Source organism: Mobula hypostoma, chromosome 23 (assembly GCF_963921235.1).
Source record: "Mobula hypostoma chromosome 23, sMobHyp1.1, whole genome shotgun sequence".
Lineage (NCBI taxonomy): Eukaryota > Metazoa > Chordata > Chondrichthyes > Myliobatiformes > Myliobatidae > Mobula > Mobula hypostoma.
The window spans coordinates 1162952-1178377 of record NC_086119.1 but is presented as its reverse complement, the minus strand read 5'-3'; the positions used below and the strand labels follow the sequence as shown (position 1 = coordinate 1178377).

Below are 15426 nucleotides of genomic sequence, written 5' to 3'. Positions count from 1 at the left end.
AGCAGTGGGCAATAAGAAGGCAAGAGTGATGGAGGAACTAAAAATAATCATCATCAGTAGAGGAGCAAATACCACGTAAACTACTATGAGTAAAGACTGATAAATGTCCTGAGTATCCTGGCCAGCAGCACTGGGTTCCAATAAAGTAGCTGCTGAAGAACAACAAAAAATAACACTACCAAACAAGGAAGGGAGGGAGGGAGGGAGGTGGGGTGGAGAGGGGGGAGGGGAGAGAGGGAGGTGGGGTGGAGAGGGAGGGGAGAGAGGGGGAGGGGAGAGGGGGAGGGGGAGAGAGGGAGGAGGATAGTGGGGTGGGAAAAGACTGGGACACTGAGAGGAGCGAGAGGGAGCGGCGGGGCATCGAGAAAGGGCAAGATTGAGTGCAGGTTGCACTGTAAAAGGGGGGCAGAATTTAAAAAGGTGACAGCTACAGGACTGAAGGTGTTATATTTGAATGCACACAGTATATAAATATAACCCTTTCAGCATAGACTCGTAAACAACAGGAATTCTGCAGATGCTGGAAATTCAAGAAACACACATCAAAGTTGCTGGTGAACGCAGCAGGCCAGGCAGCATCTGTAGGAAGAGGTGCAGTCGACGTTTCAGGCCGAGACCCTTCGTCAGGACTAACTGAAGGAAGAGTGAGTAAGGGATTTGAAAGTTGGAGGGGGAGGGGGAGATCCAAAATGATAGGAAGAGGGGGAGGGATAGAGCAGGTGATAGGCAAAAGGGAATACGAGAGGATCATGGGACAGGAGGTCTGGGAAGAAAGACAAGGGGGGGGGACCCAGAGGATGGGCAAGAGGTATATTCAGAGGGACAGAGGGAGAAAAAGGAAAGTGAGAGAATGTGTGCATAAAAATAAGTAACAGATGGGGTACGAGGGGGAGGTGGGGCCTTAGCGGAAGTTAGAGAAGTCGATGTTCAGGCCATCAGGTTGGAGGCTACCCATAGACAGCATAGACTTGTAATGAGTTAGGTATTACGGTGAATTTAACCTAACAGGAACAAAACTCGACAATGCATGGGAATAATGAAAGGTCATATCCATTAAATAAACACGTTTAGGGTAAATGTGATTTGGTTAATCTCAAACATAAAAGTTTGAATGTTCCTTCCAAGGGAAATTGAAGGCAGTTACTGCATGAACACTGACACACCCAAGCGAATTTACCATTCGCTAGGAAACAATTTAACTCACACCAGTATAAACAGATCAAAAATATATTGACAAAATATTTTAAGCTACAACAAACACAATACCATATAATGCAAGATAAGCAAAAGGCCTATCATATATATAAATTATAGTCTATATCATGCACATAATTATTGGGGTTCATTGTTGTGTAATCAATCCAATTTACTTCACTTTGTTTACTTAACATGAAATGATTTTGCACTGAAGAACCTGTCCCTGGAAACAAATATTTGCGCAACATCCAAGGAAAAAATGTCAAACTTTCTTCAATGTCATGTGTTAGCTAGCTAATTCAAAGTTATCTGAACATTCTCTGTGAGACCACTGTCTGCATGGGGATTTCCAAATGGGTTCTGTGAGCAGGTTACCATGTTCTTCACTGATGTCCGTTGACTGTTTCCATTCTCTTTCGATCCCACAAAAAATATGGCACCCCGTGTTCTTTTTCTGTGCTCTCTCTGGACTGTTCCCAAGCCTAATCCTATTGGCTAGTTCAACAAGCCTAACGTATCAATCAACTGAATTTTTATTTTAAACAGCGGAAATAAAAAACTCACAGCATAATTGTATTAATAAAGTATAGTCTCAAACCAGGTATTACTTGAAACAAGGTAGATGATCTTGTAGTGCAGTTAATGACTGACAGATATGATGTTGTGGGTATCATGCAGTCATGGCTGAAAGATGATTGTAGTTGGGAGCTTAATAACTTTTTACTTAATAATGGAGTAAAGGGAATTACAGGGGTGTGAGAGAGGAGCTCGCCAAAATTGATTGGAAGAGAGCACTAGTAGGGATGATGGCACAGTAGCAATGGCTGGAGTTTCTAGGAACAATTCATAAGATGCAGCAGAGCTGCATCATAAAGCACTGGTATTCTAAAGGGAGGATGACACATTCGTGGCTGAAAAGTGAAGTCAAAGTCAACTTAATAGAGCAAAAATTAGTGGGAAGTTAAGAGGATTGGGAAGCTTTAAAAAACTAACAAAAGGCAACTAAAAAAAGTCATAAATAAAAAAAGATGGAATACAGAAGTAAACTGGCCATAATATTGAAGAGGATACCAAAAGTTTTTTCAGATATACACAGTGGAAAAGATATCAGACCGCTGTAAAATGACATTGAAGAGGTGGTAATGAGGAACAAGGAAATAGCGGACGGACTGAAAAAGTATTTTGCAACAGTCTTCACTGTGGAAGACATTAGCAGTATGCTGGAAGTTTGAGAGTGTCAGGTGGCAGAAGTGAGTGCACTTGCTATGACTTGTGAGAACGTGCTTGGGAAGCTGAAAGGTCTGAAGGTTGATAAGTTACTGGACCAGATGGTATACACCTCAGGGTTCTGAAAGAGGTAGCTGAAGAGATTAGGGAGGCATTAGTAATGATCCTTCATGAACCAAGGTTCTGGAGGACTGGAAAAAATGTCACTCTTCAAGAAGGGAGGGAGGCAGAAGAAAGAAAATTATTGGTCAGTTAATCTGACTTCAGCTATTGGGAAGATGCTGGAGTCGATTATTAAGGATAACACTTCGGGCTACTTGGAGGCACGTGATAAAACAGGCCCAAGTCTACATGGTTTCCTTAGGGAGAAATCTTGTCTGATAAATCTGTTGGGATTATTTGAGGAAATAACAATTAGGACAGACAAAGGAGAATCGGTGGATATTGCGTACGTAGATTTTCAGAAGGCCTTGACAAGGTGGCACACATAAGGTTGCTTAGCAAGATAAGAGCCCATGGTATTTTAGGAAAGATACTAACATGGATAGAGCATTGGCTGATTGGCAGGTGGTAAGGAGTGGAAACAAAAAGAGCCTTTTCTGATTAGTTGCTGGTAACTAGTGGGTGTTTCGCATGGGTTGGTGTTAGAACTACTTTTTACAATGTATGTTAATGATTTGAACAACGGAACTGATGGCTTTGTGGCCAAGTTTGTGGATGATATGAACTTAAGTGGAGGGGCAGGTAGTGTTAAGAAAACAGAGAAGGTACAGAACGACCTAAGACAAACTCGGAGAATGGGCAATGAAGTGGCAGATGGAATACAGTGTCAGGAAGTGTATGGCTGTACACTTTGGTAGAAGAACTAAAAGAGTAGACTTCTCTAAATGAAGAGGTAAAAAGGGACTTAGGAGTCCTCTGAAAACTAAAACCACAAGGCTACTAAACAGTTTCCTCCCACAGGCAGTCAGACTGCTAAATAGTTGCTCCACCTGACTCTGCTTTGGACACTTTTAACTTGCACTGGACACTTATAACTGATTTTAACTGACGTGCGGCTGTTGTGTTTTACTATTTATTGTTATGTTTATTATTTAGTGTTGCATTTGTTACGTTATGATTGCACTGCCCCCGAGAAACGCTGTGTCATTCTGCCCTGCAGAGCTATGTATGGTTAGAATGACAATAAAGTTTTTTGAATCTTTGAATCTCTTGCAGGATTCCCTAAAGGTCAACTTGCAGATTGAGTCAGTGGTGAGGAAAGCAAATGCAATGTTAGCATTCATTTCAAAAACACTAGAATACAAAAATAAGGGTGTAACACTGAGGCTTTATGAGGCACTGGTAAGGCCTCACTTGAGTACTATGAGTAGTTTTGGGTCGCTTATCCAAGAAAGGTTGTCCTGACATTGATAAGGGTTCAAATGAGGTTCATGAAAGTGATTCTGGAATGGAAGGCTCATCATATGAAGAGCGTTTGAGGCTCTGGGCCTGTACTGGCTAGAATTTAGAAAAACAAAGGGGGATATCATTGGAACCCATCAAATGTTGAAAGGCCTTGATAGAGAAGATGTGGAGAGGATGTTTCCTATCATGGGGGAGTCTAAGACTAAAGGGCTCAACCTCAGAATAAAGGGATGTCCTTTCAGAACAGAGATGAGGAGGAATTTCCTTAGCCACAGGGTGGTGAATCTGTGGAGTTCGTTGCCAGGTCATTGAGTGTATTTAAGGCGGAGGTTGACAGATTCTTGATAAGCCAGATTGTGAAAGGTTACAGGGAGAAGGCAGGAGAATGGGGTTGAGAGGCAAGTGGATCGGCCATGATGAAATGGCGGAGCAGACTTGATGGGCCAAATGGCCTAATTCTCCTAAATCTTAAGCACTAAAACTTTCCTAAGTTTATACCTAACATCCCTTGTAATGAAGGCCAACATTCCATTAATTTTCCCCAATGAGTTTGTATACTTGCACGCCAACTCTTAGTGTTTCAGGAATCTAGCTAATCCCCTATGCTATAGCACTAGAAAGCTTGGATAAACAGGACTGGTTCTTTGAGGCTGCTCTAATATTTAGTATAGTCATGATGGATTATCCTACGCACCAGTGCCTTGATTGAGAGTGGGGCAGGAATGGGTGATTAATGTACCAAGATAGAGGTGACGGTAGAAACAGGGGGAGGGGATTTACACCACTAATCAGGGACACCACAGATGCACTTGGGGAGAGTTAATGGAGGGATCAGACACCAAGTCCATTTGGGTAGAGGTCAAGAATAGGAAGGGTGCAATCGCACTGACGGGATTGTACTACAACCCCCCAAATAGCCACCAGGACATTGAGGGACAGTTATGTAAACAGATTAAGGAAAAGTGTAAAAATAACAGGGTTGTTGTCATGGGGGATTTTACCCTCCCCAATATAAACTGGGACCTTCTTGGTGCAAGGAGTTTAGATAGGGCAGAATGTGTTAAGTGTATCCAGGAAGGTTTCTTAAATCAATATGTTGACGGTCCAACGTGAAGAGGGGCTGTACTGGACCTGGTGTTGGGTAATGAGCCGGGCCAGGTGACCAATCTTTCAGTGGGTAAGCAGTTAAGGTATAGTGACAACTCTAACTTTCAGGATAGCCATAAATAATAATAGGTATGGTCTGTGCAGGAGTCTTAAAATGGGGTAGGGCAAATTATGAGGGCATTCAGCAGGAACTAAGAAGAGTGAAAGCAGAACACCTTTTTTCTAGCAAGTGGAGGGTGCTTAAAGATCAATTGCACAGAGTACATTCCTGTTAGAAGGAAGGACAGGGTTGTCCAGAGAGGTAACGAATTTAATCAAAAAGAAAAAGGAAAAGTATGCAAATCTTCAGAAGTCAGGATCAAAAGAAGCACCTGAGGGGTATAAAGCAGCCAGAAAAGAACTAAAGATGGAATTAGGAAAGCCTTGGGGGGGGGGGGCATGAAAAGTCCTTAGCAAGTAAAATTAAGGTGAATCCCAAGGCATTTCAAACATACATCAAGAGTAAGAGGATAACAAGGGAGAAAGTAGGTCCACTCGTATAAAGAGGGAAACATTTGCTTGGATGCACTGAATGTGAGTGAGGTACTTAATGAGTATTTTACTTCAGTATTTACCATGGAAAAAGACGTGAAGGACCAGGAGATCAGTGCTGAGTGCATAAATATGTTATGCCATTTAGAGCTCAAGGAGGAGGAAGTGTTGGATTTCCTAATGAGTGTTAAGGTGGATAAGACCCCAGGCCTAATGGGATTTACCCCAGGTTATTTGAGGGAGGCAAGGGATGAGATTGCTGGGGCCTTGACAAGCATCTGTGTGTCCTCTCTAGGCACAGGTTAGGCCCTGGAGGACTGGCAAATGGCTAATGTTGTATCTCTATTTGACAAAAGAACATGGGAAAATCCTGGGAACTATAGACTGGTGTGTCTCACTTCAGTTGCAGGGTAATTGTTGGAGAAAATTCTTAGTGATAGGATACACGAGCATTTGCAAAAACATGGCCTAATTAAGGAGAGGCAGCATGGCTTTGTGTGTGGCAGGTTGTGCCTTACCAACTTCATTTATATTTTGACAAGGTAACAAGACAGGTTGTTTAAGATAAAGCAGTGGATGTTGTGTACATGGATTTTAGTAAAGTGTTTGACAATGTCCCTCATGGGAGGCTAATCCAGAAGACTAGGATGCATGGGGCCCATCGTGAATTGGCTGTTTGGATTCAGAACTGGCTTGCGTATCGAAGGCAGAGGATAGTGGTTGAAGGGACTTATTCAAGCTGGAGGTTTGTGATTAGCAGTGTTTCTCGCAGGGATCTGCTGTTTGTGATGTATGTTAATGACCTGGATGAAAATGTAGATGGGTGGGTTAGTAGGTTTGCAGATGGTATCAAGATTGGTGGAGTTGTGGATGGTGTAGAAGACAGGCAAAGAATAAAGCTCAATATAGATTAGTTCCAAATATGGGTTTGGTGCGTGGCCAAGTGGTTAAGGAGTCAGTCTAGTGATCTGAAGGTCGCTAGTTCGAGCCTCAGCTGAAGCAGCGTGTTGTGTCCTTGAGAAAGGCACTTAACTACACATTGCTCTGCAATAACACCGGTGCCAAGCTGTATGGGTCCTAGTGCCCTTCCCTTGGACAACATCGGTGGTGTGGAGAGGGGAGACTTGCAGCATGGGCAACTGCCAGTCTTCCATACAACCTTGCCTAGGCTTGCGCCCTGGAAACTTTCCAAGGCGTAAATCCATGATCTCACGAGACTAATGGATGCCTAAAAAAAAACTACGGGCTGAGAAATGGCAGGTTGAGTTTAACCTTGGTAGGACAAATGTAAGGAAAGAGTACACTGTTGAGGGCAAGACCCTAACAGTGTTGCTGAGCAGAGAGATCTTGGGATCAAAATTCATAGCTCCTTGAAATTGGCTACACAGGTCAATCGGGTGCTTAAGAAGGTATATGGAATGCTTGCTTTTATTAGTTGAGGCACTGAGTTCAAAAGTAAAGAGGTTACGTTGCAACTTTATAAAACTCTGGTTAGGCCATATCTGGAGTATTGCATACAGTTTTGGTTAGCCCACTATAGGAAGGATGTTCAGGCTTTGGAGAGGATGCAGAGGAGGTTTACCAGGATGCTGCCCGGTTTAGAGGGCATGTGCTATCATGAGAGACTGGACAATCTTGGATTGTTTATTCTGGAACGGCGGAAGCTAAGGGGAGATCTGAGAGAGGCTTATAAGATTACGAGAGGCATAGACAGTAGACAGACAGTATCTTTTTCCCAGAGTAGAAATGTCTAATACCAGAGGCCATGCATTGAAGGTGAGGGGGCTAGGTTCAAAGGGAATGTGAGGGTAAGCTTTTTTTACTCAGAATGATGGCTACCTGGAATGCACTGCCTGGTATGGTGGTAGCGACAAATACATTAGAGACTTTTAAGAGACGTTTAGATAGGCACATGGATATAAGGAAGATGGAAGGATATGGACATTATGCAGGTAGAAGTGATGAGTTTTTTTAAAATTTACTTTTTCACTGGTTCGGCACAACATTGTGGCCAAAGGACCTGTGCTGTACTATTCCTTGTCCTGCGCAACATATCATCACAGCACTCTTACTTGCTGCAGTGTATGCCAAAACTGAAGCCATGCTCAAATACCAATTCAAGTATGTACAAGGAAGGGGAAGCAGAGAGAACACAAGTGGCAGATACAGGTAATCAGTTCCTCACAACTGTTCACTCAGTCACTGAAATTGCGGTTGATTTAGTCTCTGTCTCAAGAACACTTTATTGCTCTTCTATTGCCCTGATTCCTTTGAAATTTAAGCATCTTTTATTTTCTGCCTTGGATAGATCCAATGCCTCAAACAGAATAGAGATTTCTGGGATACAGAATTCCAAAAATTCCTCAGCGCCATCTTAGCCTGTCAACCTCTTCCTCTCTAACTGCACTCACTGGTTTGAGATACCCCCATTAGGGAAACATCCTCTCAGCATCAACCCTGTTGGTCCCCTTCAGAACCTCATGTCTGATCAGGATCAAATCTCACTCTCCCAAAATGCCATGAGAATAGGCCCAACCTTTCTCAGCACATTTCCACCTTCAGAACCTCATGTCTGATCAGGATCAAATCTCACTCTCCCAAAATGTCATGAGTATAGGCCCAACCTTTCCTCGCACATCTTCACCTTCATTCCCAGAATTACACTTATCTGCACTACCTCAGTTGGAAAAGGTAACAAAAGGATATAGTTAATTACACTATTTAAAAAATTAAGGAAAGGAATTAAGGGCAAAGCAGCACTGAAAAGATGTACCAAAGATAGGGTGCAATGAAGTTTCTTTGAATTGAAACTGGGCATCAACTTTAACTCAAGTGACAAATTCCATAAACTTGGCATGTATTCTTATTAATTTTAGTGGCAAAAGGACGATCTAATTAAGATGTTTAAACTGATAAATTGACCATTCCTCCCAATGGCAGAACAAGGGATCCAGGCAGAGTGTCGGACAGGTCCAGTCTGACGTTCTAGTACTGGCTAACAGTGGTTTCTGGTGGCTTTTGTCTGTTGATGTACTTCTCACATTTGTAGCATCAAACCTAGAACATCACCTAGAAATTCAGCTGCCTGGAATGTAATTCTGGCAGCTATGGAAAAAGTTGCAAGGACTAAATCACCTGTACCCAACTTAGAAAGTCTTCAGAAACTACCTACCATGCAATAGTTCTTTTTTCACTGCCATAGTTGTTTTGAGATATCATAAAGGTCAGAAATAATGAGGATGGGGCACTTCCTTACCCCAATGTTGTCTAGTCTGGCCCTCTCCGTCAGGAATGTAGGTGAGCGGATGGAAATCCTATCACCTGGGTAACACTGCCTCCACACACAGTACAGCATGACTGCATTAAGTATTAGCTCACAGTCAGGAGGTTTAAGCTGTCAGTACCTTGCAGCAGAATCTGGGGCACGACCTCTTCGCACAAGCAACGGCATCGGAAGCCATTCATTACTTGGGGGCAGCCTGCAGGAGGGCAAAGGTGAGAGGTCAAACCGATACACCGGAGTAACTGTGGGGAACTGGACACCAGCAACATTCAAAAGGCTTCAAGGTCTCTCAAAAATTACAATTTGTGCACTGCTTTGACCTCTGCCCTTGTCGGAGTCAAATAGTTTTTGCATCATCTGGTCTGCACCTGCACGACACGTGCAACTTCACAACCCTCTGCAGCTCAGCCTCTTGGGAACTGCTTTTACACCTCCACAATTCCCCTACTCTTCCCTTGCCTTCACTGACAAAAACTGTTAACATCAACAAAATAAACTCTCTAGGTAAACTGATTTATTAAGTACAGTACTGGGAAACTCAGGCAAATATTAAGTTCAGTGCAGACAGGAAGAAAGACTGGCAGAACCTTCAGTTGAAAAGCAAGACAGAGAAACAGTGTGCAGAAAACATGAGCAAAGGAAATGTAGGGAATCCACAATCTCAATATGCAACATTACCTGCATAGAGAATCAAACTGACACACACAAAAAATACGTACAAACACAGGGATTGTAAGACAGATGAAAATGCAACAAATTTAAAAATATCATAGCATTCTTACTGAAGTTTTAAGTTTGCCATTCAATGTCACAATCTGGATTTGGTTAGTTAATTATAAGCAGAACAGCTGCTGAGTGAAATTCATATTTGAATCTCAAAAACAGCAGCCAAACAGATGTGAATGAAAAAAGGACCAGGAAGACCTACTCTGTACAATCTCACCTACCTCTGTTCAGTAGGCTCTGCTTCCCTTTCCCTTCGCTGAGGAGCCTGGACTACACTCTCCTGCTTCTCTAAGGTTGCAGGGGCCTGGGGCGGAGAAATAGGCTCATAAGATTCTGATGAAACATGACTTCGTTCTGGGGATTTCCCAGGCCTGTGTGTAATAAGGAAAAGATCTCATTAGTCTTAGCAGACTCAGTCATATCTCTGCCCCAAAGACAGCAGCAAAGTGGAGACCTGACTCTAGCTCCTGCCAGCATAGTTCTGCACAACCAAAGATTGTGTTTTATTTGGCATTCCACTTCAATATCGTTCTCCTGATAAAACACTAAGTTTCCTTGCTTATTAATGTCTTTACAGGTAACAAGGCTAGGTAATTAGGATAAGCACCCAATAAGTACTCTAACTTTACGTAATGTTGCTCTGTATCATTCTTTACATAACTCTAATAAAGTAATTGATTATAATGTTTAACATTACACAGTCCTTCCTTTGTTTGTGGATACCTTTTGCTGTTGAATCAAAAAACACGAAGAACAAATTTTAAAAATATTTTCATTACAGAAGCTTGTGCAAAAATCTAGAGCTGAGTGTATATGGAAAAAGCAATCAGACAGTATTTTGCAGATCTTTGATGGAACCTACTGAGCTGTAATCAAGGTTTTTTAGTCAGAGTGTCAGAACCAATGAAAGCAAGCACAGGCCAAGAGGTCCTTCTGGCTCTGCAACAGAGGGGCAATTCTTGCTTCATGCACAGGCATATTAAACTTGCATCCTACTTGTGCACATTTAACCTTATCAGCAGGATGAATCACAAAAGAATGTTTCCCAAATTGCTTGCTTACCTTGCCCTGCCTTTTTCAGTTGGGTTCTCAGGGGAGACTCGAGATGGCGGCCGCTGATGAAGGGAAGTTTGACTGCTCTGGGGCTGAGAGTCTGTGCTGTAATGGGTTGAAACCTTTCCTCGGTTAGAGGACACTGTTGATGCAGTCTGGAAAGTTGACACTGGCGGCTGCTGCGATAATGGGCTGCTGGCTTGGTTTCGGGCAAAGTCCTGGGTGATAATATGCTTTAAAAAAGACCAAAACTACTTTAGAAAGCAACAAATGAGCAGATCGGCAAATGCTTTTATTTACTACATGTTACGATATCAATTGTACGAGGAGGAAAGAGGGGGAAGAGAGAGCTTGATGGGAAGAAAAGGGGAAGGGGAGAGGATGGATGGGGGTGGCTGGGACCAGGGAAATGGGCTGGACTGTGAAAGGGAGGGGGACAGCGGATGTTTGGGTGAGGGGGGCGCAGGGAAAGAGATAAGATGGGGAGACAGTGGGTTAGGGAGGAGGGAGAAAGGAAGTGGGAAAGAGGAAAGGGGGTGCAACAGACTGGGGTCCACTAAGGGATTATTATTGGTCCAAACCCTGGGCAAAGATTGAAAGCAAACCATGATGGGCCAAATGCAAATAATTAATGCAAAATTAAGCAATAGTAATGGAAATCACGAAATTACAGAAACGTGAGTGGACATACGCACGCATGCGCACACACACACACACACACACAGCCTTACTTACATGGATGTGGTCAGCAAGAGTGATCAATTTGTGTGTTTTAGAAACTTGAGGGTTAGAGGCAGATGGATACACACTGTCAGCCTGTGAGGATGATGGTGGCTGCTGTTGTGGTGATGGAGATTTCTGCATCACCCTATATCGACTCATGGCTGTATCGAATATCCGAGCATTTGGTTCACCTTTAAAATACGCAAACAAATTCTTTTCAGATTCCATCTATGAGTTCAAGAGCAGTGAATTAATGTTGCAGTATTATAAAACCCTGGTTAACCACACTTGGAATACTGTGTTCAGTTCTGGTCGTCTCATTGTAGGAGGATGTGGACTCTTTAGAGAAGGTGCAGAGGGTATTTCCTGGGCTAGAGAATATACCACATGAGTAAATATTGAGTGAGATAGAACTTTTCTCTTTGGAGTGAAGGAGGATGACTGGTGACTTGATAGAGGTGTACCTGTAAAAGGCATAGATCGCATGGATAACCAGAGACTTTTTCCCAGGGCAGAAATGGCTAATGTGAGGGGCATAATTGTAAGGTGATTAGAGTAAAGTATAAAGGAGAGGTCAGAGACAAGTCTTTTCTCCCCACACAGAGAGTGGTGAGTGCGTCTGCCAGGGGTAGTGGCAGAGGTAGAGGCAGATATATTAGGGACTCTTAGAAGGCACATGGATGATAGAAAAATAGGCTAATTAGGAAGGAAGAATTAGAGATTGATCTTAAGAGGAGGTTAAAAGGTCAGTATAGCATCATGGTCCCAATGGTCTGCACTGTGCTGTAATGTTCTATGTTATCTTTTCTGCTCAGGAATAAATGTTCACAATTTCTGCCATTTGTGCATGACCTGATGTGAATACGGGAGGCATGATCAGTACATTCATAGATATCATGAAGATTGGTAGAGTTGTTCACCGTAGTCTACAAAGTGATATTGATGTGCTGGTAAAATGGGCCGAGATGACAGATTGAGTTTAATCCAGATAAACATGAAGTGAGCTATAGTGAAAGCACTAACGAGGCTCTGACAGACACCATGAATAGCGGGGAACTGACGAAAAGAGAGGACAAGTCTACTGATCCTTCAAGCAGGTAATTTAGTTAGGAAGCACATGGGATAATGGTTTTCACTAGGAAAATTGTTTGGACAAATCTACTGTACCTGATGATATAAATGATAGAATAGATAAAGGGAACCCATGAAGCTTGAGTATTTAGATTTTCAGAAGCCCTTTAATAAAGTTTCTTGTAAAAGATTAGGAGCAAAGTTAGAACTTAGGGATTGGATTTATTATACTGACATAGATTGAAAGTTAGTTGACAGATGGAAAACAATAGGAATAAACAGGATTTTCTTCAAAGCTCAAAGTAAATTTATTATCAAAGTACCTGTAGGTAACCATATACTATCCTGAGATTAATTTTCTTGTGGACATTCACGGTAGATCAATGGAAAAACTACACACAAGACGGATAAACAACCCATATGCAAAAGACAAGAAACCCCAAATACAAAAAAAAACAATAAATATGTAAATGAAAACATAGAAAACCTTCAGCACAATACAGGCCCTTCGGCCCACAAAGTTGAGCCGAACATGTCCCTACCTTAGAAATTACTAGGCTTACCTATAGTCCTCTATTTTACTAAGCTCCATGAACCTATCTAAAAGTCTCTTAAAAAACACTATCGTATCCGCCTCCACCACTGTTACTGGCAGCCCATTCCACGCACTTACCACTCTCCGAGTTAAAAACTTACCGCTGACATCTCCTCTATACCTACTCCCCAGCACCTTAAACCTGTGCCCTCTTGTGGCAACCATTTCAGCCCTGCGAAAAAGCCTCTGACTATCCACACGACAAATAAGCAATAAATATCGAGACCATGAGATGAAGAGTCCTTGAAAGTGAGCTGTGGGAACATTTCAATGATGGGGCAAGTGAAGCTGAGTGAAATTATCCCCTCTGGTTCAGAAGCCTGATGGTTCAGGCACAATAACTGTTTCTAAACCTGGTGGTGTAGGTTTTAAGGTTCCCGTATCTTCTTCCTAATGGCAACAATAAGAAACGCGCAGGTGTCCTTCATGATGGATGCTGCTTTCTTGCGATAGCACTCCATGTAGATGTGGGGAGGGCTTTAGCCATGGTGGACTAGGCTATATCCAATAATTTTTGAAGGCTTTTCCATTCAAGGGTAATGGTGTTCTCATTCCAGGCCAGGATGCAACCGAATGGTGCATACTGGGATACAACAGATTCAAGGCTTAGGTGCCACTTATTCACAACACAGAGCAATAGCTTGGAGAAGGGAATTGATTGTAATGTTTCTCAATTTGCCAACAAATCTGTCTTGTCTCCCTTTCTCTTCACCATTCACACCTTGGACTTCAACTACTGCACAGAGTCTTGTCATCTTCAGAAGTTTTCTGATGACTCTGCCGTAGTTGGATGCAACAGCAAGGGAGATGAGGCTGAGTACAGGGCTACGGTAGGAAACTTTGTCACATGGTGTGAGCAGAATTATCTGCAACTTAATGTGGAAAAGACTAAGGAGCTGGTGGTAGACCTGAGGAGAGCTAAGGTACCGGTGACCCCTGTTTCCATCCAGGGGGTCAGTGTGGACATGATGGAGGATTACAAATACCTGGGGATACGAATTGACAATAAACTGGACTGGTCAAAGAACACTGAGGCTGTCTACAAGAAGGGTCAGAGCTGTCTCTATTTCCTGAGGAGACTGAGGTCCTTTAACATCTGTCGGACGATACTGAGGATGTTCTACGAGTCTGTGGTGGCCAGTGCGATCATGTTTGCTGTTGTGTGCTGGGGCAGCAGGCTGAGGGTAGCAGACACCAACAGAATCAACAAACTCATTCGTAAGGCCAGTGATGTTGTGGGGATGGAACTGGACTCTCTGACGGTGGTGTCTGAAAAGAGGATGCTGTCCAAGTTGCATGCCATCTTGGACAATGTCTCCCATCCACTACATAATGTACTGGTTGGGCACAGGAGTACATTCAGCCAGAGACTCATTCCACCTAGATGCAACACAGAGCGTCACAGGAAGTCATTCCTGCCTGTGGCCATCAAACTTTACAACTCCTCCCTTGGAGGGTCAGACACCCTGAGCCAATAGGCTGGTCCTGGACTTATTTCCTGGCATAACTTACATATTACTATTTAATTATTTATGGTGCAACTGTAAGGAAAACCAATTTCCCCCAGGATCAATAAAGTATGACTATGACTATGAACACTAAACTGGGTGAGGCATCAAGTTGGATACAAAAAGACTTCAACAAGCTAAATGAATAAGCAGATATAGTGGAATAGAGACAAATTTGAAATCAGCCTTGGTGGAACAAAATAGAAAGGCAGAGTATTGCCTGAAATTGTGATAAATTGAAAGATATTCCTGTACAAAGGGACTTGAATATCCCTCTATACCAGACATTTAAAACAAGCAAGTTTGCTCAAAAGAAGCCACAGATACTAGAATCTGGTGCAAGAAACCAACTTCTGGAAGAATTCAGGGCAGGCAGTGTCTATGGAGACAAAGGGATGGCTGATGTCTTGGGTTCAGACTCTGTACTGATAGTGCAGAGGGGAAGAAGCCAGTATGAAAGGAAGGAGGGAGTGGTGAGACAGGTAAAACTGAGATGGGAGATGACGGGCAGATGGAACTGGCAGGTATGCTACTTGACCCACTGAGTCCCTCCACTTTGTTTAAGCGTGCTGGAATTCCACGCAATTAAGGTAAATGGTATGTTGGGTTTCATTGCAAGAGATTTTGAACATTGGAGCAAGTGTTACTTACTCCATTTACATTGGACCTTGATGAAACTACAGGTGGAGTACTGAGAGCAAGTTTCATCTCCTTACCAAGTATAGGACATGCCTCAGAGAGAGAACCACAAAGGTTCACCAGGCTGATTTCTGGGATGGCGAAAACGTCGTAGCAGAGTTTGGGCTAAATAAACTGGCATTCATCAAAGTTTAGAAGAATCAGAGTGGATTCACTGAGTTCACAAGAGATGCAGGAAGATATCCTGTGGCTGGGGTCTCCAGAGTAAGAGGACCCCACCTCAGGATATGGAGTAAAATATTTAGGAGTGAAATGAGGAAAGATTTCTTCAATTTCTTTAACCAAAGGATGGCTTTTTC

The 15426-nt window shown here is 42.8% G+C and overlaps 1 protein-coding gene across 15 annotated transcripts in view; it reads right to left on the bottom strand.

Annotated features, from left to right (window-relative positions):
• The window catches only part of ncor1 (nuclear receptor corepressor 1), a 337051-nt gene that overhangs the window by 44208 nt on the left and 277417 nt on the right, over positions 1 to 15426 (bottom strand). For 12 of the 15 annotated variants that reach the window (XM_063031052.1, XM_063031066.1, XM_063031064.1 and 9 more), the window contains 4 exons: positions 11267 to 11445; positions 10541 to 10764; positions 9700 to 9849; positions 8874 to 8948 (listed from right to left, as the gene is read on the bottom strand). In XM_063031052.1, coding sequence (XP_062887122.1) covers positions 8874 to 8948; positions 9700 to 9849; positions 10541 to 10764; positions 11267 to 11445 — 628 coding nt within the window. The remainder of the gene's footprint in view (positions 1 to 8873; positions 8949 to 9699; positions 9850 to 10540; positions 10765 to 11266; positions 11446 to 15426) is intronic. The other 3 variants (XM_063031061.1, XM_063031067.1, XM_063031065.1) reach the window with 2 other exon arrangements.